Genomic DNA, 24,091 nt, shown 5'->3' on the forward strand with positions numbered 1-24,091 from the left:
TTGCAATTGGGTAGACCTGTCCAGTGGGGGTTTGGGAGTGGGGATGTTGGCGACGGGAGGCGGGTCATGATACCTCCAGCAATACATCCAACAGAAGTTGGCAACCCCTTTTGTGGTGGGTACAAGTTTCAATCTAGTGCCAATGTTATCCCTTCCTCAGACACCTCAACAAGAGAAAACTGATCGGCACTTGAGCAAACGTGGGTTAATTAACTAAAACCAATATGGATATGTTATGGGAAAAATCATGTTTAATTAACTCGCTTTGATTTTTTTAAAATGCGGTAATCAGAGAAGGTTGACGGGGGCAACTCAGTTGATGCGGTGCAAATGATTCTTCAAAAAGGCATTTGATTAAGTGCCACACAGCAGACTTGAGAGCAAAGTTAGAGCTTGTAGAATGAAATGGACAGTAGCGAACTTCCGGTTGCGGCTATGCAGAGCTAAGTCGCACGTTCGGCAGCTCCCGCTTGGAACGGACTTTTGGGCTCTTTTCAGGGCCCCCAACGGCATTTTTTCGACATTTCCCGGTGTGGGAAGAAGATTGCAATATTCCCCCGACAGTGTATGGCTTGGACCAGGAACGGGGCGACTAAAAAAGTGGTGGTGAAGCCAAAGAAAGTGCGAGGGAAGAGCAGCAAGATGGCGGCTGGCGGGGACCAGGCAGTGTGGATGCAGTGGGTGCAGGAGCAGCAGGAGGTTATCCAGCGCTGCTTCAGGGAGCTCAAAGCGGACCTGCTGGAGCCGATGAAGGCTTCTATCGACAAGCTGCTGGAGACCCAGACGGCCCAGGGGGTGGCGATCCGCGAGGTCCGACAAAAGATCACCGACAACGAGGACGAGATCTTAGGCCTTGCAATAAAGGTGGAGGCGCACGAGGCGCTCCACAAGAAATGGCAGGAGCGGTTCGAGGAGATGGAGAATCGGTTGAGGCGGAAGAATTTGCGGATCCTGGGCCTCCCGGAGGGGCTGGAGGGGTCGGAAGTGGGGGCCTATGCGCTCACCATGTTAAACTCGCTGATGGGAGCGGGGTCCTTCCAGGGGCCCCTGGAGCTGGAAGGGGCCCATAGAGTGCTGGCGAGGAGGCCCAAGGCTAACGAGCCGCCGCGGGCGGTGCTGGTGCAGTTTCATCGGTTCGTCGATCGGGAGTGTGTGCTCAGGTGGGCCAAGAAGGAGGAGCAGCAGGTGGGAGAACGCGGAGGTTCGAATATATCACGACTGGAGTGCGGAGGTGGCGAAGAGGAGGGCCGGGTACAACCGGGCGAAGGCGGTGCTGCACAGGAAGGGGGTGAAGTTTGGCATGGTGCAGCCGGCGCGACTGTGGGTCACCTACAAGGACCGGCACCATTATTTTGGGTCCCCGGAGGAGGCGTGGGCCTTTGTTCAGGCCGAGAAGCTGGACACAAACTGAGGGTCGGGATGGGTGGTCGGGGATTGCTGTTGGGGTGTTACACTTTGAGGGGGGGTTCTTTGCTCTTGTTTCTTTTTGGTTCGGTGTGGGTGGTTAGGGTGGGTTGGGCACTGTTTTGGTTGGGTCTGTCGGGTGGGCTCTTGGAGGGGGGTAAGTAAATGGAGTAGGGGTGGATAGCCGGTAGGGGGTATGGGGCCCCGCGGGGGAGGAGGAGGCCGGAGTCGGGGGGTGAGGGGACTGGGCTTGTAAAAGGAGGTGGGTCAGAGGTGGCGGGGCCGGGTAGGTGGAAAGCGCGGGCTTTTCCCCGCGCTGAAGGCTGGAGGGGGCGGGGCCGGGGCGGGGAAGCGAGGGCTGTTTCCCGCACTTGGGATGGAAGGGGGAGGCAGAGTGCCTGTGGATGGGTAATGGAGGAGGAGGGTATGTCCCCACAATGGGAGGAGTCGAAGGAGAGGCGGGAGTGGCCGGGGTCAGCAGGAGTCAGCTGACTTGCGGGAGTGCAATGGGGGGAGTAGCTCAGAGGGGTCCTAGCTTGGGGGGGGGGGGGGGGGGGGGGGGGGGGTAACCGGGTTGCTGCTGGTATGGTCAAGGGGGAGCTGGAGCAAGTAGAGGGGGTTGGGACGGGGGTCTGCCACCGTGGGGAACGGGCTGGGCGTGGGGTGCGGGCGCGTGTCTGGCCGTGGAGGGGTTATGGCTAGTCGGCGGGGGAGGGGGGCGGGTAGCCCCCTGATCCGGCTGATAACCTGGAACGTAAGGGGACTGAACGGGCCGGTCAAGCGGGCCCGGGTGTTCGTGCACCTGAAGGGGCTGAAGGCGGATGTGGTTATGCTCCAGGAGACACACCTGATGGTGGCAGACCAGGTAAGATTGAGGAAGGGGTGGGTAGGTCAGGTGTTTCATTCGGGGCTGGACGGCAAAAATCGGGGGGTGGCGATCTTGGTGGGAAGGAGGGTGTCGTTCGAGGCGTCGAGCAGTGTGACAGACAATGGCGGCAGGTACGTAATGGTAAGCTGCAAGGGGAGAGGGTGGTTCTGGTCAACGTGTACGCCCCGAATTGGGAAGATGCGGGTTTTATGCGGCGCATGTTGGGTCGCACCCCGGACTTGGAAGTGGGGGGCCTGATAATGGGGGGGGGGGTACTTTTAACACGGTGTTGGATCCGGCACTGGATCGCTCCAGGTCTAGGACGGGTAGGAAGCCGGCGGCGGCTAAGGTGCTGAGGGGTTTATGGACCAGATGGGAGGGGTGGACCCTTGGAGATTTGCAAGGCCCGGGGCTAGGGAATTTTCATTCTTCTCGCATGTTCATAAGGCCTATTCCCGGATCGACTTTTTTATTACGAGTAGGGCACCGATAGCGAGAGTAGAGGATACCGAGTACTCGGCGATAGCCATTTCGGACCACGCCCCGTATTGGGTAGACCTAGAGCTGGGGGAGGAGAGGGACCAGCGCCCGTTGTGGCGCTTGGAGGTGGGGCTGTTTTTTTGTTTTTTTTAATTTTTTCCTTTTCTGAGTTACCAAGCCAGGGCTCAGAGTGTGGGTCAGGGGCGAACCCCTAATCCAGCTCCTCGCCTGCTCCAAAAAACTAATTCAAATTGAATCCAATTCATGGTCCCCACAAGAGACATACCAGATCTGAACCAAAGGCTCAATCTACAGACACTTGATCTTAGCCAAAAGGCCAAGAAGCGATGAGGTGGGGCTGTTGGCGGACGAGGAGGTGAGTGAGCTGGTCCGAGGAAGCATAGAGAGATACCTGGAGGCCAACGATAACGGGGAGGTCTGAGTGGGGATGGTCTGGGAGGCGCTGAAGGCGGTGGTTAGGGGAGAGCTGATCTCCATTAGGGCCCACAAGGAGAGGAGAGAGCAGAGGGAGAGGCTGGTGGGGGAGATGGTGAGGGTAGACGGGAGGTATACGGAGGTGCCTGAGAAGGGACTGTTGAGGGAGAGGCATAGCCTCCAGGCCGAATTCGACCTGTTGACCACCAGGAAGGTGGAGGCGCAGTGGAGAAAGGCCCAGGGGGCGGTTTATGAATACGGGAACAGGCAAGTCGGATGCTGGCGTATCAACTTCGGAAGCAGGACGCAGCTAGGGAGATCGGGGGAGTTAAGGACAGGGGAGGGAGTGTGGTGCGGAGTGGGGTTGGCATCAATGGGGTCTTCAGGGACTTTTATGAGGAACTGTATCGGTCCAAGCCCCCACTGGAGGGGAGAGGGATGGGCCGCTTTCTGGACCAATTGAGGTTTCCGAAGGTGGAGGAGGGACTGGTGGCGGGATTAGGGGCCCCGATTGGGCTGGAGGTGCAGGCCAGGGGGATAGGGAGCATGCAGGTGGGGAAGGCACCCGGGCCGGCCGGTTTCCCGGTCGAATTCTACAAAAAATATGTGGACCTGTTGGGCCCGTTGCTAGGTAGGACCTTCAATGAAACAAGGGGGGGCTTTGCCCCCGACGATGTCCCGGGCACGGATCTCCTTGCTCCTGAAGCGGGACAAGGATCCCCTGCAGTGTGGGTCTTACAGTCCGATTTGGTTGTTAAACGTAGGTGCCAAGGTGCTGGCGAAGGTCTTAGCCACGAGGATGGAGGATTGTGTGCCGCAGGTGATCCACGAAGACCAGACGGGGTACGTGAAGGGGAGGCAGTTGAACGAAAATATGCGGAGGCTCCTGAACGTTATTATGATGCCGGCGAGGGAGGCGGAGATAGTGATGGCGATGGACGCTGAGAAGGCCTTCGATAGGGTAGAGTGGGGGTACTTGTGGGAGATGCTGAAGAGGTTCGGGTTTGGGGAGGGGTTTGTCAGGTGGGTTAGGCTGTCGTACGAGGTCCCGATGGCGAGTGTGGCCACAAACAAGAGGAGGTCTGAGCACTTTCGGTTGCATCGAGGGACGAGACAGGGGTGTCCCCTGTCCCCCCTGCTCTTCGCACTGGTGATTGAACCCCTGGCTATGGCACTGAGGGAGTCGAGGAACTGTAGGAGGTTGGTGCGGGGTGGGGAGGAGCATAGGGTGTCGCTCTATGCGGACGACTTGCTGCCATATGTGGCGGACCCGGTGGGGGGAATGCCGGAGGTAATGAGGATCCTCAGGGAGTTCGGGGATTTCTCGGGTACAAGCTCAATATGGGGAAGAGTGAGTTGTTCGTGGTTCACCCAGGGGACCAGGAGAGGGGGATTGGCGAGCTCCCACTAAAAAGGGCAGAGAGAAGCTTCAGGTATTTGGGGATCCAGGTGGCCAGAAGCTGGGGGGCCCTGCATAGACTTAATTTCACGAGGCGAGTGGAGCAAATGGAGGAGGAGTTTAAGAGGTGGGATGCGTTGCCGCTGTCCCTGGTGGGTAGGGTGCAGTCAGTCAAGATGACGGTGCTCCCAAGGTTTTTGTTCCTGTTCCAGTGCCTCCCTTATCCCAAAGACCTTTTTTAGGCAGGTCAACAGGAGCATAACGGGGTTTGTGTGGGCGCGAGGGACTCCAAGGGTGAGAAGGGTGTTCCTGGAGCAGAATAGGGATTTGGGGGGGGGGGGGGGGGGGCGCGGCGGCGGCTGGCACTGCCCAACCTCTGTGGGTACTACTGGGCCGCCAATGTGGCGATGGTGCGCAAGTGGGTGATGGAGGGGAAGGGGGCTGCATGGAAGAGCCTGGAGATGGCGTCTTGTGAGGGTACGAGTCTGGAGCCGCTGGCAACAGCGCCGCTGCCGCTCCCTCCAATGAGGTATACCACGAGCCCGGTGCTGGCGGCTACCCTCAAAATCTGGGGGCAGTGGAGGCGGCACGGGGGGGGGGGGGGCCTCGATGTGGACCCCAATACGGGGGAACCACCGGTTTGTCCCAGGGAGAATAGATGGAGGGTTTTCGGGGTGGCACAGGGCAGGGATAAGAAGGTTGGGGGACCTGTTTGTGGATGGGAAGTTCGCGAGCCTGGGTGAGCTGGAGGAGAAGTATGGGCTTCCCCGGGGAACACCTTCAGATATTTACAGGTAAGGGCGTTTGCCAGGCGGCAAGTGGTGGAATTCCCACGGCTGCTGCCACGCACAGTACAGGACAGGGTGCTCTCGCAGGGGGGGGGGGGGGGGGGGGGGGGGGGGGGGGGAGAGAATCTCGTCAACAACTTACCAGGTGATACAGGAGGCGGCGGCCTCGGTGGTGGAGTTGAAAGCTAAGTGGGGGAGGAGTTGGGGGAGGAGATCGAGGAGGGGACGTGGACAAATGCCCTAGGGAGGGAGAACTCTTCCTCTTCATGCGCAAGGCTCAGCCTCATACAGTTTAAGGTGCTGCACAGGGCACACATGACCAGGACAAGGATGAGCCGGTTCTTTGGGGGCGAGGACAGGTGTGTTAGGTGCTCAGGGAGCCCAGCAAACCACACCCATATGTTCTGGGCATGCCCATCGCTGGAGAGGAATTTTGGAAGGGCGTAGCGAGGACGATGTCGAGGGTGGTAGGATCCAGGGTCAAACCGGGCTGGGGGCTCACAATATTTGGGGTTGCAGGGGAGCCAGGAGTGCAGGAGGCGAAAGAGGCCGGTATTCTGGCCTTTACGTCCCTGGTAGCCCGGCGAAGGATTCTTCTTCAGTGGAAGGATGCGAGGCCCCCCAAGCATGGAATCCTGGATCAGCGATATGGCGGGGTTTATTAAATTCGAGAGGGTGAAATTTGCCTTCTCGGTGCAAGGGTTTTACAGGCGGTGGCAACCGTTCTTGGACTTCCTGGCAGAACGGTAGACATTGGTCAATGGCAGCAGCAGCAACCCGGGGGGGGGGGGGGGGGGGGGGTGTTCTATTTTATTCTTGTTTGTTTACACTGGGGGATCTGAGGGGGTGTATATATTTGCTATGTGTAATTCGTGGTGTTAATTTATTATTTATGTATCGGGGGAGGGGGCACAGGGGTAGTTTTATTTTGTTCTGTATTTAATTCTATTGGGTTCCTTTTTCATTTTGTTGTTGATATTTCATGAAAACTTCAATAAAAAATTTTTTTTTTTTTAAAAAAAAGAAATGGACAGTAGCAACCTGGATACAAAATTGGTTGAGTGACAGGAAACAGTAGTGGTTAATGGTTGTTTTTCGGACTGAGGAAGGTGTATGTGGGGATGCCCAGCGTTATGACCCTGCTTTTCTTGATGTTTATCAATGACCTTGACATTGGTGTTACAGGGTGCAATTTCAAAATTTGAAATGGTACAAAACTTTGGAAGCATCGAGAATGGAGGAGGATGGTACAGAACTTGCAAAAGGGCATGGATAAGTTGGTGGAATGGGCAGGCAAGTGGCAAATTAAACTTATTGAAGAGCAGTATGAACTGATCAATTTTGGTAGGAAGAATACATAGGAACAGGAAAAGACCATTCTGCCCATCAAGCCTGCTCTACCATTCAATTAGATCATGGCAGATCATCTACATCTCAATGCCATTTTCCCACGCTATCTCCATATCCTTCGATGTCACTGGTCTCCAGAAATCTATTGATTGCTGTCTTGAACATGCTCAATGATTCCGCAGCTCTCTGGAATAGAGTATTCCGCAGCTCTCTGGAATAGAGTATTCCGCAGCTCTCTGGAATAGAGTATTCCGCAGCTCTCTGGAATAGAGTATTCCGCAGCTCTCTGGAATAGAGTATTCCGCAGCTCTCTGGAATTCAAAGAGTGAAGACATTTCTCCTCATCTTAGTCTTAATTAGCCTGGCCCTTATTCTGATATTATGTCCCTTGTTTTTAGGCTCATCAGCTAGGGGAAACATCTTCTCTATATCCACCAGTCATGCCCTCTAAGAACTTTGTACGTTTCAAACAGGTCACTAATTATTCATCAAAACTCTAGGAAATATTGACCCAGTCTCCTCAACTTCTTCGCACAAAACAATCCCACCAGCCCAGGGATTAGTCTGGTGAACCTTTGCTGCACTCCCTCTATGACAAGTATATTCCTCCTTAGATAAGGTGACCAATAGGTGGCACGGTGGCGCAGTGGTTAGCATTGCTGCCTATGGTGCTAAAGACCCGGTTTCGGTACCGGCCCTGGGCCACTGTCCATGTGGAGTTTGCGCACTCCCCCCGTGGGTAGGTGGATTGGCCATGCTAAATTGCCCCTTAATTGGAAAAAAAATAATTGGGTACTTTAAATTTACAAAATAAAATCAAAAAACGTGACCAAAACTGCACACAATATTCTAGCTGCGGTAGCACAAGTGATTAGCACTGTTATTTCACAGCACCAGGGACCCGGGTTTGATTCCTGGCTTGGGTCAGTCTGTGCTTAGTCTACACGTTCTCCCAGTGTCTGCGTGGGTTTCCTCCGGGCGCTCTGGTTTCCTCCCACAATCCCTAAAGACTTGCTTATTAGACAAATTGGCTATTCTGAATTCTCCCTCAGTGTGCCCGAACAGGCGCCGGAGTGTGGCAACTAGGGGCTTTTCACAGTGACTTCATTGCAGTGTTAATGTAAACCTACTTGTGACACTAATAAAGATTAGTATCATTTACTCCTGTACTCAAATCCCTTGCAATGGAGGCCAACATACAATTTCCTTCCTAATTGCATGCTGCACCCACATGCTGGCTTTTAGCAACTTGAACAAGGCCAACCAGGTCTCTTTGGACATCAACACTTTCCAACCTCTCATCATTTAAGAAATACGCTACCTTTCAGTTTTTCCTACCACACTGGATAACTCCACACTTATTCACATTATACAATATAAAATAAGATACAATTCTAAAGTTCAGGAACAGCGAGATCTGCAGGTGTTTGTGCTTAATTTATTGAACGTGGCATGGCTGGTTGAGAAAGTGGTCAATAAGGCATATTGACACAAAAGCAAGGAAGTCATGTCAAACTTTTACAGAACATTCATTTGGCCTCAACTGGAGTCTGGCGTCCAGTTCTGGGTGCCACAATGGAGGAAACGTGCGAAGGCATGAGAGAGTACAGGAAAGATTCACAAGATTGGTGCCGAGGTTGATGACGAACTTGGGGCTGCTGTTCTCGGAGAAGAGAAAGTTGAGAGGAGATTTAATGAAGGTATTCAAAATTAGGGACCCAGACAGAGCAGTTAAAGAGAGCCTGTTCCCATTGGTGGAAGGATCAAGAAGCAAAGGACACCAATTTACGGTGATTAGCAAAAGGAACAGTGACAAGATGGAGAAAATCATTTTTACAGATTGTGTGATCAAGATCTGGAACAATCTGCCTGAGAGAGTTGTGGAAACATGCGATGAGGCATTCAAGAGGACATTGGATTATCTGAAAAAGGAAGAATGTGCAGGGTTACAGGGAGAAAGCAGTGGCTCTAGGTGGTGCGTTCCTTCAGAGAGCCAGTATTGACACAACGGGCTGAATGGCCTCCTGTACTGTGACAATTCTATGATTCTAAAATATGGACAAGTTAATAATATAAAAATACAGATGGCAGAAGAGGTTACCAAACTTTATCCCTCCTTGCTGCACAGAAACGGTCTTGGTTTTACAACTAACAACCACATTATGCTGTGGGAAAAAGACAGTGAAACCATCAGCCCTCAACATTACTCCAACTGGGACGGACAGCAATTTCAGGAGACTGCATGCGGAAATCCAGAAGTTGGTCTCGGTTTCGACACTTCTCCAGAGGGTACACTGCTGAGGCGAGCCCCACACTGCAATCAATGGGAAAGCCGAGGAGAACTTGCACTTTCAGTCCCTCGCTAAAAGCCTTTGGGAAAATTACCTTGTTGAATGAGGTGTAACAGGATTTTTTAAACACCAAACAAAGTTCATAATCACTGCTAAACACCCTCAGTGGCCCTGTCAAGTTAATTTTATAATGATAAAAACAAAGTGCTGGAAGTAGTCAGGAGGTCTGGAAGCATGTGTGGAGAGAGAAACAGTTAGTATTCAATCAAATAACTGCTTCTCTCGCCACAGATGCTGCCAGACCTGCTGAGTGCCTCCAGCACTTTTTTTATTTCAGATTTCCAGCATCCGCAGTATTTTGCTTTTAAGCTAATTTTATTTTTGTGCAATGTTAAATTTCTGCAATATTTTCTTTAAACTTTCTTCATTTTAGCTCAATCTTCGTACAATCATAATTTATTGCATTATCTGAAAAACTGAATTGAAAGCATTCAGTGCTTTTGACTTCTTAGTTTGCTGTCTGTGACAATACCTCAATGTGACTGGCTGCTTACCATGCTCAACAAAATCACTGCTGTTGCATGCCTGGAGATTCCCTTGACATGACGAGGTTTAAACTGCCAACAGGCATAGGGAAGCCATGCCCAGAGAAATCATGAGATCTTGGTGGGCAGCTTTCTTCAAAGTCAGCAGCAAGCGTCATTGCAAACAGCCAGGACAACTTTCTCTCTTCCATCATTCAGATGGTCAATTCTCTCTTGTTCCTCCCAATCTCCAAACTCTCATCCTGCACATTCTCTAAATCCACCACCGTGCTGACATTAAGACTCCAACTTTAACTCTGTTCCAGGATCTGGAACCCATCCCTCAGTCTTCCCTTTCTCCTACCATCTATCTTGGGAATTTTCAAGACCCAAGTTTGATGTCACAACATCACAAGTAACACCCATTCATCCCGCTCTTCGTCAATCTGGGGGGGTCTTACCACTTGAACCTTGATACATCATTTGGATTTGAGCAAAGATTTCTAGGCAAATTGTGAATGTCCTATTTCACTAGCTCTCCACATGATCCTTCGTATAATTTGAACAGAGAAATAGATTGCGCATTCAACAACAACTTGCATATTCATAGCAACTTTATACGGTAAAACATTCCAAACGTGCTTCACAAGGAAATTTAACATCAAGCCACATAGAGATGTTAGGGCAGATGAAAGGGAAAGGTTTTAAGACACATCTTAAAAGGGGAATTAGCTGGAAAGACAGAGGGGCTTAGGGAGGATATTTCACAGCTCAAGACTCCAGCAACTGAAGGCATGACTGCCAATGGTTTGGGAAGAAATGGTGGTGAGACACTTTCTTGAACTGCTGCAGCCCATTTGGGTAGGTACACCCACCATGGTGTGAGGACGTGTTTTCCAGGATTTTGATCCCGTGATAGTAATGGAACGCGATATAGTTCAAAGTCAAAATGGTCAGTGACTTGGAGGTGGTGGTGATCCCATGCCTTGTCCGTCTAGGTGGTACAGGTCCCGGGTTTTGGAGATACTGTTGAAGGAGCCTTGGGGAGTTGCTGCAGTGTATTTTGTAGATAGTATACACTGCTGCAGTGGGGGTCAGGTTTTTCAGGGATTGTAGTACATAACAGAGATAGCAGGGAACACCTTATACTGTACTATGCAAGTTGCTCATTCAGAGAACCGGGAGATGGCTGAGTGGCCTCTTTTGGCGCTGTAACAATTCTCTGATTCGGTAAACAAAGGAATTGCAATCACCAAGTTCCAATTAGTTTAAAAACTGCACTAGGACTCAAGGAATCAACACAGATAGCATTCCTAGAACAAACATCAGCATTTCAAAACAAAGTGCTCAGGTTATAGAGTATAAAAGCAAATTACTGCGAATGCCGGAAACAGAAGCAGAAAATATTGGACAATCTCAGCAGGTCTAACTGCATCGGTAGAGAGGGGGAACTAACATTTTGAGTCTGGGTGATGTTCAACTTGCTTTGACAAAGAGTCATCCAGATTCGAAACATTAGCTCACTTCTCTCTCCACAGGTACGGTCAGATTGGCTGAGATTGTTCAGATTATAGAGTACCTGTGTAAGTGGTACACACCTCACGGTGCATCCAGAGTGCGGAGGAGATTGGCTGGCTTCCCATGGCCCAAGTCAGGAAATGGTCTTTCCCGGTCTAAAATGAGCTGGTGCCCAGTCTGACTGCCACCAATTAGTTGCCACAACTTTCATCGCCAGAACCATACAGTTCATGCTGGGATCTAGAAGGCTGATATTCATGCACTGTCAGTTCTCCTACTATAATTCTTATCATCAAATCCACCACCCCCCCCACCATGTCATTGGCAGCGTCTTATCTCCAACCCGGTTGTCCCCAACAGCGTTCTTCCTTCTCCTGCGCAATGTTTTGTCATCTTGTTTGACGGCAAGAGCTTCAATTTGTTATATACTTTTTTTTAAGATCTAAGATCTAGGTTTGCGTTTGTGTTCCCCCACTTCAGCCAGAGACCGAGCTGATTCCAGGACACACGTGAATTATTCTCAAAAGAACTCACTATTCACTGTCTAGAAGGACTGACTATGCCGGTGGTAAATAAAACATCTGCATGGATCTTGGTACAAGTCATTACAATCTTGGCTTGTATTCCTTAGAGTTTAGGAAGCTGAGGGGTGATAAGACAGAGGCGTTTCTTCAAATACTTCCTTAAAACCAAACTCTTTGGCCAAGCTTTTGGTTATCTCATCGAATACGATCTTACGTGGCTTTTTGTAATTCTGCTGTGAAGCACCTTGCATGTTGCTTTCAATATAACTTTTCATCAGTTAAAATGTTCAAGAGTTTGATTGGGTAGATAGAGTAAACTATTTCCCTCGTGATGGGGAAACCAGAAAAGGGTGATATGATATAAAAATCAGAAAGGGGCTATTTACACAGTGCCTTTCACATCTGAAGAAAATCCCATAGAACTTTACAGTCCCCCAAGTACATGTTGAAAAGGCAGCACGGTGGCGCAGTGGATAGCACTGCCGCCTCATGGCGCCGCGGTCCCAGGTTCGATTCCGGCTCTGGGTCACTGTCCGTGTGGAGTTTGCACATTCTCCCCGTGTTGCATGGGTTTTGCCCCCACAACCCAAAGATGTGCAGGGTAGGTGGATTAGCCACGCTAAATTGCCCCATAATTGGAAAAATGAATTGGACACTCAAAAAAAAATTTTTTAATACATGTTGAAGGGTGATTGATGGCATAACGTAGAAAACTCTTGCAGAAAATGTGTAAATCTAGAACTCTCGCCCCACAGGAATAATAGGACAATTGGAACTTTCAAGGCTGAGATAAAAGTAGATAAAAGAGTTGGGATACAAGTTGGGAAGAAGGCTCAAGGAGCTGAAAGGACGAATCAGGTTTCTACAGTCCTAAACTGTTCAAACCCATTGAGAGTTTCTTGGTTCCTGACACATCATTGAGGCTCAGCAAACCCTCCTTCCACTCTATCACTACACGCTCGAGGCTCAGCAAACCCTCCTTCCACTCTATCACTACACGCTAAGCTCCCAAAATAAACTATGGATGGTGACAAATCCACTTTGTTCAAAAACGGCCAGGACACTGACAGACAGGGGATGCAGAACCTAATCCATTGCCAATGACCCACCAGATTGCCGCACTTCACTACAAGTTTTTCCGTTGCTGATCTGCACGCACACAGTTCTGTACAGGGCAAAAATCAACAAAGTTTGATCTCAAATAAGTAATCTGACAGCAACACACATGTCCCAGTGAACATTCACAGCACAAACCGAATGTGGTTCCAACACCTGGGAACGATGACGGTGGAAATGCACTGCTCTGAACCACAAGAGCTCAGACCCGAAACCTTCAGAAAGAAGTTAAAACCAGAACCACACAAAGCAAATTCTGAAAGGCACCACCAACACTCAGGGGCTAAATACCCCCAACTCAACAAATTGTCAACAACTTTCATTTTTAAAATGCCCCGAATATAGAAATACATCCCCAAACACTTCAGACGTGAGCTATCAAATACAACTGACACCAAGGCACAACAGCAGATATTAGGACGTGATCAAAAATTTGGTCAAAGAGGTAAATTTCAAGAAATGTCTTAAAGGAGGAGGAGTGGAGAGCTGGAGGGACAAAGGGAGGCAACTCCAGAGCTTACGGTCTAGGCCTTCGACGGTGAAGCAACTGACATCAGGGTTGCGCAGGAAGCCAAAATTGGAGGAGGTTGGAAAATCAAGGGGGAAATATAGAGCGAGGGAGGGATATGAAAAGAAGGCTGAGAATTTGTCAGACCAGGGGTTTATATAAGTCAGCAAGCACAGAGGCGAGGGGTGAACAGGACTTTATGAGATGGATATAGAAATGGCTCAAAGATGAGCTCAGGTTCACGTCACTTTATTCTCAATGATATAACCCCTGCAGACTATCAAATTATCTCATCAAGAGAAACAGCTTCAACGGTTCCTTGAGAAACTCCAAGAAAAACACAAATCTTTCAGCAACCCAAGTTTATTCAAGACATATAAATCAATGTGTTTGGAGAAAAATCAATAAAATTGATTCTCTTCCAATACTTCCTGTACCCCAGTGTTATACAATGACAGCCTGTACCCACCAGTACTGAACCCCAGTGCTATACAATGACAGACATGTACCCACTAGTACTGAACCCCAGTGCTATACAATGACAGACATGTACCCACCAGTACTGAACCCCAGTGCTACACAATGACAGACATGTACCCACCAGTACTGAACCCCAGTGCTACACAATGACAGACATGTACCCACCAGTACAGTACCCCAGTGCTATACAATGACAGACATGTACCCACCAGTACTGAACCCCAGTGCTACACAATGACAGACATGTACCCACCAGTACTGTACCCCAGTGCTATACAATGACAGACCTGTACCCACCAGTACTGTACCCCAGTGCTACACAATGACAGACGTGTACCCACCAGTACTGTACCCCAGTGTGATACAGGGACAGACATGTACCCACCAGTACTGTACTCCTGTGTTATACAGTGACAGTCAGTACCCACCAGTACTGTACCCCAGTGTTATACAGGGACAGACCTATACCCACCAGCACTGTACCCCAGTGTCATACAGGGACAGACGTGTACCCACCAGTACTGTACCCCAGTGTCATACAGGGACAGACGTGTACCCACCAGTACTGTACCCCAGTTTTATACAGTGGCAGACCTGTAAGCAATTGTACTGTACTCCAGAGTTCTAGTGATAGACCTGCACCAACCAGTACTCTACCCCAGTATTATAGTGGCTGACCTGTACACACCAGTAATGTACCCCAGTGTTATACAGTGTGATCTTTAAAGACCTGATGTTATACAGCCTCAGCCTTATATCCATCAGTGCTGCACCCTCATCTTATACAGCTCCAAATTCTCTTTCAAGATAGAGTCCAAGTTTGCTCGTAGAGAACCTAGCTTTAAACAGTTGGCTATTCCTCAGTTCAATTGTAAAAAAATTCCATATACTCACTGTTCCACGTTACTGAAATCTTTCTGATCACATTCTGCATTCACATCGCTGGTGAAATCCCTCCCTCCACCAATGCTTTCAGTCACCTGTAACCCGTTTGAAAGTATGGCCTGCCCCCATTTCTGATGCTCCTCTCCTCTCCTCTCCGCGCCTCCCCCCCCCCCCCCTCACAACATAATTTTAATCTTATAAAAGCCTTACATTTGATCCCACTGCCTAATTTCCGAATACTGAACATGCTAACCAAGCCTTCTCCACAAACGGATAGCATAAACTAACTGAACTGATATTCTCACATTTTTCAATTCCCATTAAGTCTCAGCACGTAACTCGTCACTGCGAAGTGCACCAACTGTTTTTATGTAGGCATTCTGCTGGATTTTGTTGTTTTGAAAGATGGCAATTCAATAGCCAGTGCTAACAAAACCAACGAATCTTAGAAAATAGAAATAAGCTTTCAGTTAACCAGTGACGTCACATAACTTTCTGATCTTGGAGTTTTATATTGTGCACACTCCCATTATACCCTCCCCTCTCAAAGAGAGACATATTTTGGTGAAATTCGTTTGTAAAAATTGCATAAACAAGAGATTTCACAAAAAAACCTCCGTCTGAAAGAATGGAAGATATCCATGTCATTTTCAATTAAAATGTTTAGTTTCTCTGTACATGGGTAGCACTGTAACAGCAAATTTAAATTAAGCCTTACTTTTCATCCAAATTAAAAACAGAAAAAATATAATAAAGCATTGCCCCTGAAATTAAATTAAGAAATGATGAAAAATGTTGACGAACGTCACTCATTCCTCTCGTTTAAAAAAAAAATCTAAATTAACATCTATTTTCTCACTTTCTGTATCCAAATACTTGTAACTTCTCAGTACGTTGTTCTCAAACAAACTATTTGTTTTACAAGTGAATTGTTTGGAGAACAAAAACATCAATTAAACTGTTCATTTTATAAGTGAATTGTTTGGAGAATTGCAGACAATTTGTTACAAAATCCATTCTGACACATTAAGCTTTCTCCATTTAACTAAGTAGGAATGGTTTCCTGGTTTCAATACTGATACTCGAGTTACTTTAATACTTTTAACCATAATAGTTTTAACCAAACAAACATTTGAGGGGGGGGGGGGGTATTTTTATAAAATCACTCACTTTTTCCTCAATTTTATTTGAAGGACTAGAGAAAGACTTTTAAATTCAACAAATTAAACGAGTTTGTTCCACCTTGCCTCAATTTAGAGCTCACTCAAGAATCTTCAAAACAAAATTTGTGAACCAGGAAACAAGCAACAATTTAAGATCACAAAAGAAATCGAAAAATGACCCAAGTGCAGCACATGTCGAAAATCGCTTGCTGAAATTTTGGAAGGATTTAATCTGCAAAATTTAATGACTTTCACCAGCTGAACTACTGATTAAATGATGCCAAATCAGGGACCTATGTTACTCACATTTAGGAATCGACATCAATTCACATTCAATTTCCACTAAGATGAATTCAACAAACACTTGGCACACCGCACACAAGACTCCTGAACTCACCAGAATCCGTACAGGTGAGACACTGACAAAAAGCATGAAAACCCCATCTAAGTTTTACATGATATGTACAGCTTTTTAATATTTACATCCATATTAATGAATTTAGATCTATTTACATTTTGCGTTTTGGGTGGGGTAGTTTAAAGGAGCAAAAGATCTGTTGTTTGTGCTTACAAATAAGCACTCAAAGTTGTGAATGGATACCTCCTTGAGACAAACTATGAACTTGACACACGCGCATCAAAATAGAATTAACAAAAATTGGGAGAATTTGGGAGATAAAAAGTATTTTTAAAAAGCAAATGCTGAAAGTCTGAAATACAAATTGTTGGCTTTCTAAACACATAGCAGGTGAGAGAGAGGAGACATGTGCTTTCTACAGAACTCAAATGCATATTCTTTACTGGAAACATTAACCTGCCGTTTCCCTATTCTGCGTATTTCCTGAATTTTCTGCTTTGATTAAACATGATTCAAAAAACACAGGTCTAGGGAACACACTTCACCCTCACTGTCCGTTACAACAGAACAACCGCTACAACCCAATGTAGCCAACGCAGCATCCAAACATCGCCCAACGATTCGAAATCAACCTGAAATTCACTTCCTGCCTCTGATCATTGCATTCCCTTCAGGTAAACCCCAGTCGTTTGTGAAGCAACAAATTCCTCTTGGGATAGAGTTCATTTTCTACTGATCTTTCAGTCACAGCCAGACGAGATAGAACAGCAGTGCTCTGCACCATCGGGGCACTTTGTGTCAATACAAATATTAAAAAGGTTTGCACCTCGAGTTTCAGAAAACAATTTTCCATGGCTGTTTAGAGCGTGCACATGATTGTGCAGTAGCACTATCACAATGTCAACCACGGGGAGAACCACTGTTACTGAGTTACTGGCTCAGTCAAAAACTTTTTTTGGTACTTAGGAGACAGACACATTCACATATGCTACAAATCCACTCACTCAACACAAGTCACAGAACTGTCTAGACTGCAGAAAATATGAGTCAAAGACTTCATCCTCCTGCATAAATCTGATTGTTTACTCTGAGCTGCTGACAGTCAATAGCAAATAATTTACCCACTTAAAAGGCAAGCTGTAACTAAATGTTTACAATCTAGAAAATAATTTTCTCTTGTGCCTAATGTAGTCTACAACTGATAAATGCTTAATAATCTCACGAAAAATTTAATACATCCAATCTTAGAGACAAAAGATATCCCTATATAAGATCGTCTCAATATTTCTTTCCTCTTATGCAGGATGTTATTTTTGTTGTTATTTAACACTGATCTAACAACTCCCAACATTCTTAATTTAAGATTTATTTTAAGGGAGGGGTGAGAATGAATAGTAAATTAATTTTAAGAAACTGGGTGGGGGAAGAAAATTTGCCAGCCATTTGGGAGCACTGGAGTGTTTGCTCAGACTGCAGGGCAGGCTGAATCATTAGCTTGGGTCCTCAATGGGTCATTTAACTGGCAAGCGTGCAGGAGATGGGGATTTAGCTTTAGATTCAGGTTGTGCAGGCCCTGGAATAGAATCAAATGCACACTGAATACAGGGTTCTTCAAAATTTGTCCCACTCTCGTGTCAGGCTGAACACTTCTGAATGTTACAGTCCGGGAATTTCTAATGTGACATTGCCATTTCTAATGAAATGGCAATGTGTTGATTTTCTACAAGTCACAGATTTCAGAATTCTGTATGACTGTTTATTAGTCTACTGATACCAGCACACTATAGAACAAATCATAGTAAAGACAATACACCGAGATCCCAACACCATCCTTGCGTGATACCTTTAATTACTCCAACAGATCTGTAGCAATCCAGTGCTGTTCCCAAATGTTATATAACTCCAAACAGTTTCTCCAGATACAGAACGAGAGGACAAAGTCTAAATTTGTATGACTGGGCATTTTTCATTACTCCTAACTATGATACCAAGATTTAACAATAACCCTCCCTTAAAATGGGCCACACAAAAGTCTAAAATTAAAACAACTTTTTAAAAATAAATTTAGAGTACCCAATTATTTTTTTCCCCATTAAGGGGCAATTTAGTGTGGCCAATCCACCTACTCTGCACATCTTTGGGATGTGGGGCGAAACCCACGCAAACACAGGGAGAATGTGCAAACTCCACATGGACAGTGACCCAGGGCCAGAATCGAACCAGGGTCCTCGGCACCGTGGTGCAGCAGTGCTAACCACCGCGCCACCCTCAAAACTCTAAAACTAATTTACTTTGTTTAGTTGAGAATAGTTTCAGGTTTTTTTAAAATAACAAGTAACTTTCTTTTTGGAGCTGGTTAAGGAGCCATTAGCAGAACTACCATGGGCTGGGCTCTGCACTCAATTATATAACTCAGAAGAAGGCCATTCAGCCCATGTAACTGTTCCAGCTCTGTGAAACAATTTATCCAATTATTCCCACTCTCCTGCTCTTCCCCGTAACCCTGCAAATTGTCCCTCTTCCACATAAAATTGCCTGGCAATGCCAGACATTGAACACAGGCCTCTTACACATTAAAAGAAAAACTGGGACATCGGATTATTTAAATCAAGAAAATGGAGACTTGAGAGTAAAGATGTAGCTTATTTCCCATCCACCAACATCTCAACTGGGCCTTCAGTACAACTTGGAGAAGAAATAAAATCAACAAGTAACAAAAATTTGTAGTATCCTAGAACAGAATTTATATCTTGGATTTGACAATTTTATAACCCGTTTATTTTAATAATTGGACAACAAATTTTGATCTTTTCGTTTCGACTAGCTAACAAAATACAGCAAAGGAAGACATCTGGGCCCTGCTTTGTTCGACCTTCCTTCTGTGTGATCACAACCAAACAGACACAAGTCATTACAATCTCTTAAGAGACTCAACCTCAGATCAAACAAGTTCTTTATACCAATATCCCAATCCTCTGTATTAGTTTGTTCTGGTCAGTTTCTGCTCTTCCCCCAAATGGGGTTTTTAAAAAAAAGAGCAAAACCTTTCCCAATGAGATTTTTATTTTGGTTGCACGCCTTCTCACACACCTACCCCATAATGTGTGACACCACAAATCACAACAATGGGGACTTCACTGTTTACTGATTGAAGGAGAACTATCAAAAAGGCGCAAGTACATTAATAAAATTTCAATCCTTAAATTAGGGGAAAACAAATCTGACAATCTATCTTCAACTGCTCTTGCAAAAGGGACTCCACCAACAAACCTGGTGTACTGTCCACACCAAATCTAAAAATTGTTTTCCCACAAATCAATCACCATAATCACATAAACTTGCATTGCTTGACTGCTGCTTTGTTAGTTACCAAAATATATGCTCAAAAATAAAACCAACCAAGGTTTGTACACCATCCTAGTGTCCTTGCTTACAACAATAAACCTTTTCCATCAAAAGACTTATTTCTCAGCCACTGTCATGTAAAGGAAAATCTAACATGCAACATTAAATTTCGGCAACAACAATGTCCCCACCATCACCCAATGGACAGTGGCCAAAATAGCCCCTCAGATCTCAAATGGAGCAACATAGTGATATGAACTCCTGCTTTTCTATATGGATTGGAAAATCAGGTACAAGGAGAAATGGTGCACCTGAGATCTACTTGGAGATTACTGTTGGAAGTGCGTAGTTAGGTTTGATCTTTGAAAGAATCTTTACATACTCCATTACTTCCTGTGTCTTTTTATAAGGAATTTCCATTTAATTTTTTTTAATTTAATTTTTCAACATAAAGTTAGTCCACCTTGCACTCTACCAAAGTGGGCAATGATTGACACTCTCTGTATACTAAAAATTCAACCCACCCTTTGCGTTAGCTGCACCATTTTCATTTGTCTAATGCTGACCGTTGTATTTTTAGTTTTGGTGCAACAACAGACCTTTACGAACGGATGACCACAATTCATGTCAACCATTCTGTTTAAAAGCATATTTAAAAAATTGTCCGAGTCGATTTTCATTGGAGGGGGCATTACTGATGCTTCAAGGTCTCCATAAGTCAGCAGCTGAACAAGTTTATCAGTTACAATTAGAGAAAAAAAGATCCCTCCGGCTCAAAAAGTAGGTTTTATTATTTAGAATTGCCAGCAGTGTGCTCCGCGGTACTCTACTCCCACTATAGCAAAAAATAAGCAGGAGAACAGGGTTGACAATAATTCACATTCAAACCCAATATTCGTGGCACTTTGAAATAAAATCATTCTTTCATACCCATTATTTGGAATGACCGGCACCTACAGCCTGATGGTCTTTTTAAATCAATGAGCTATTGAACCTTACACCTAACTACCGCGACAGGTAAAAATATTAACATTGTATGAGTCCCCCCCCATACCTCCTAAGAAATACACAAGGGTGGTGCAGTGTCATGGATTGAAAAACAAAGCAAAAGATAAATTAGGAAAAGTAATAGGACTCAACAGGTACAACAGATGATAAAAAGCTTTCTTCACCCTTCTCCACCAATAGCAACATTCCAGATAAAGCAGTCTCTGTAAAGGCAATTAATCCAGATGTGCCCAAAAAACTGATATACACAAGGCATTAACCTCTGTCAAAAGCTAGATCTCAACTTTCAAAAATTATTCTGCCACGTATCAATCTGAATACATAGTTGATGGATCAATTTAACAATAAATGGTACAAAACACACACATACTTACACCCTCAGAACACCACCATTAAATAAAAACAAACATCTCATCAGGAGTAGGCTGTAAACATGGCTGCCTACACCACCAATCATTTGGATTTTAAACAATATACCTTTTTCAAAATATGATAATTGCATTTCCGATAACATTGTTTACCAAATAATGTAATAATGCATTTCTCTACACATAAATGCCCTCCTCCAACAGATCTCCATCTCAGCTTCCCTTGTCACTGCTGTTCTAATTAACACACTTAAGTTCTCTTTTGGGGTGTATTATTGCGATACATTTTATGGATTCGATATTAATGTTATACTTAATTAAGACAGTGCGCATTACATACAGCTGTCCATAAATTCCTCAAATAATCATCTAGGATCTTGGACTAGTCTAAGAAATATGAAGACAACAACTTTCTTTTGTACCAAGCTTATCAAGTTCAAAGCACCATGTGCTACACAAAATATGTAAATGATAAAAGTTTTGATTTAAAGAGAGTGTCAGTAGTTCCTTCACATTATTTACACCTTATTTCTGATTATGTAGGATAACGGAAATTGCTATGAAAGGAAAGCAAAATAAATGAGATTTGTTTTTTGGAGGCTGGTGGAAACTGGGAAGGATTGTCTAACATGCAGTCAGAAATATGTAACATTTAATCCATAAACTTTGATATTAATTACCCAATCTTGAGGAAAACAAATCTAGACAAATTAACCTGGCACAACGTTAGCTTCAGATCACTGCTCTTACAAACAACAGTTTTTATAAATTGCACAACAGGAAACTCTCCAAAAATGAAAGTCCAACTGATTATTGACTATTGCAAAGAGGGGTTTTTTTTTGAGATGACAAATTATAATTTCCTTCAATTGTTTTCATCTTTCTCTTACTTTTATGGACATGTTAACTCAAAGAGGTTTTAAAATATGGATAAAAGATTTCACTCTTGCATGCTGACATCAATAATGCTTACATGAGTGCAGTTAATTGCAGGTTATTTCTGCACATTCAAAACGTGGATTTGGAAACTCGCATGAAACCAGGCAGTACTCACATAACATAAATCTAAAGTCCGAAGGAATATTCCGCACAATTGTCCCCCTCGCATGAGTGGGGTGGTAAACACATACAACATAAACAGCGAGGGTTTGTTTTTAAACCATGGTTATAAAAGCTCACCTCTGCTTTTTGGGGACGGAGTAGTCGACTTCGATCACCTTGCCGTGAAGTTCCACTTTGCCTGAGCAAAAGAAAAGCAGATGTAATTTTTTTTTACAAAAACAGAGAGGGATGAAATGGGTGGCATTATGAGAGCATTGAGGGGCTGAGAGACTTGACACATCCCCGGAACCCCATGTAACCAGTTCAATGTTGCCAATTCAATTGTAACAAGTTGCCCCCCACGCGCTCTCCTCTTCAACTTGTAGCAGGACAGTGAGATGGGCAAAGCGGGGCTTTAACAGAAGCTAAATAAATATTCCTTTCTTGGGATTTTTTCCCTCCTGCAAGAGGGTGGAATCAAATCGTTAAAGGGCCATTTATTAATATTTATAGAAACGCAACTCGTGTTAAAGGAAAACACGCAAAACAAAAACAAAAAAAAAGCGGCGCCAAAGGAGAGAGAGCGAGATTTTTTTTGATTCACAAAATGAAGGACGGAGCCGCCATGCTTCTCACCACCACCCACCCCGCTTTTTAAAAACAGCAGGCGAATGGGGGGGGGGGGGGGGGTGAAGACACACCAGCTACCCCGCCAGGGCCGCCTCACATCTTCAGTCAGGAATAAGCTAAGGGTTGGGAAAGGAAAGGAAGGGGGGCGCGCAGTCCCTGAGCTCTTTGCCCCCGGGGAGGGGGGGGCGAGATGGCTCCCTCTCTCTAATCCCCCTCCCCCTCCTTCCCCACCCAGCCAACACCCCTCTCCATCCTTCCCTCCCCCTGGGGCTGGGGGGGGGAAAACTGGTTGTGTGAAGTGAAAGTTGTGTTTGAATGGTTGAGAAGGTTCCAGCATGTTTAATGTGTGTGTGTGTGTGTAGATACTATGGCCTGGCGCAGTTCAGATGCAACTAACTAGCCCTATCCCCCCTACCTCCTCGCTACCTATTTACAGACACTTTGCTCCCGATTCCTAGCCCCTAGAGACAGGACACCTCGTAAAATGATGGGTACCTTCTCGGGGAACATAGGCGCGGGCTTTTCTGGGTCTGAGCTGAGCCAGCGGTCCATGAATAAAATCAGACAAAAAAATCAGGAAAAAAATAAGAGTGGGACAGGGATGGGGGCTGTGCTCTGGGCTCTGCCCTGTCACTGTTTTTTTTTAAGTTAGGGGAAAGAGAGAGAGAGGTAGGCATTTAATCTCATTCCTACTCCCAACACCAACCTCCTCCTCGCTAACCCAAAAAGGAAATTGCTCTTGAATGGAGCAGTTGTTTTTTGCTGCTAGATTTTGAGCTGAATGGTGATTCTCACACCTTGAGGTCTCAGTCTCAAAGTAAAAAAGCTCAGACTCAACTGTCCCAACATGAAGCCAATATGGCAATGGATGACTGTCCTCTCCACCTCCTTCCTCACCCCACCCCCTCATTCTCTTGGGGAGGCTAGAGAATAAGGAAGACCCCCGCCCCCGCTCCCCTCAATCTAAAGAGAAGGATCCCACTCCCAACTTCTACCTACCGGACAATGTCTCGATGACTTTGATAGCAGCATTCTCGTCGGGGCAATCCACGAAGGCATAGCCGGATTTGAGAAGAACTTGCCCGATTGAAAGCTTCCTTTCCCCAAAGAGTTCGTGTATATCGGCGGCTGTTACAGTCGAGCTCAGATTCCCAATATACAACTTATTCATGATCTCACTCCCTCTCTCACCCCCTCCCTCGCTCTCTCTCTCTCTCACACACACACACAATCGAAAAATTAACAAAAAATATATATTATATAAATTTTAAAAAGAGCTAATCGCTCAACACTTCCCCTCCCACCCCCCCAAAAAAAAACGAGATTTAAAAAAAAAACACAACATACAAGTCTGCCTCCAAACAACTAAACTGTTCCAGCACCAAAGACAAAAGCTAGCGAGTCCGACTCAAAGTGTCGCTACGACGCTCCTTTGGTTTAAGCGCCGCCTCTAAATAAAATCAGACTTAAAAATATCAGAGAAAAAAAATTGGAGCCCACGTGGTGTTTTGCGAAGATACCAGGGATGGAAATCTGAGGTGATGTGTGTGTGGATTTGGGGTGCCTGATGGAGAGATCTATCACTCCCTCCCTACCCCCCGCAAAGCT

The 24,091-nt window shown here is 45.9% G+C and overlaps 1 protein-coding gene and 1 non-coding gene across 4 annotated transcripts in view; both read right to left on the minus strand.

Moving 5' to 3' along the window:
* igf2bp2a (insulin-like growth factor 2 mRNA binding protein 2a) overlaps positions 1-23,773 on the minus strand; it is a 321,903-nt gene extending 298,130 nt beyond the window's left edge. For 2 of the 3 annotated variants that reach the window (XM_072483891.1, XM_072483884.1), the window contains exons 1-2: positions 23,483-23,772; positions 21,992-22,052 (exon numbers count right to left, since the gene is read on the minus strand). In XM_072483891.1, the coding sequence (XP_072339992.1) occupies positions 21,992-22,052; positions 23,483-23,654 (233 nt within the window). In that variant the 5' untranslated portion in view covers positions 23,655-23,772. Of the gene's footprint in view, positions 1-21,991; positions 22,053-23,482 lie in introns of all 3 variants that reach the window. The other variant, XM_072483899.1, reaches the window with a different exon arrangement.
* Positions 2,910-3,101, minus strand: LOC140408110 (U2 spliceosomal RNA). Its single transcript, XR_011940034.1, has one exon. It is a non-coding gene; the product is annotated as a U2 spliceosomal RNA (small nuclear RNA).
* Positions 23,774-24,091: the final 318 nt, after the last annotated feature.

This window comes from Scyliorhinus torazame, chromosome 2, assembly GCF_047496885.1.
Source record: "Scyliorhinus torazame isolate Kashiwa2021f chromosome 2, sScyTor2.1, whole genome shotgun sequence".
Lineage (NCBI taxonomy): Eukaryota > Metazoa > Chordata > Chondrichthyes > Carcharhiniformes > Scyliorhinidae > Scyliorhinus > Scyliorhinus torazame.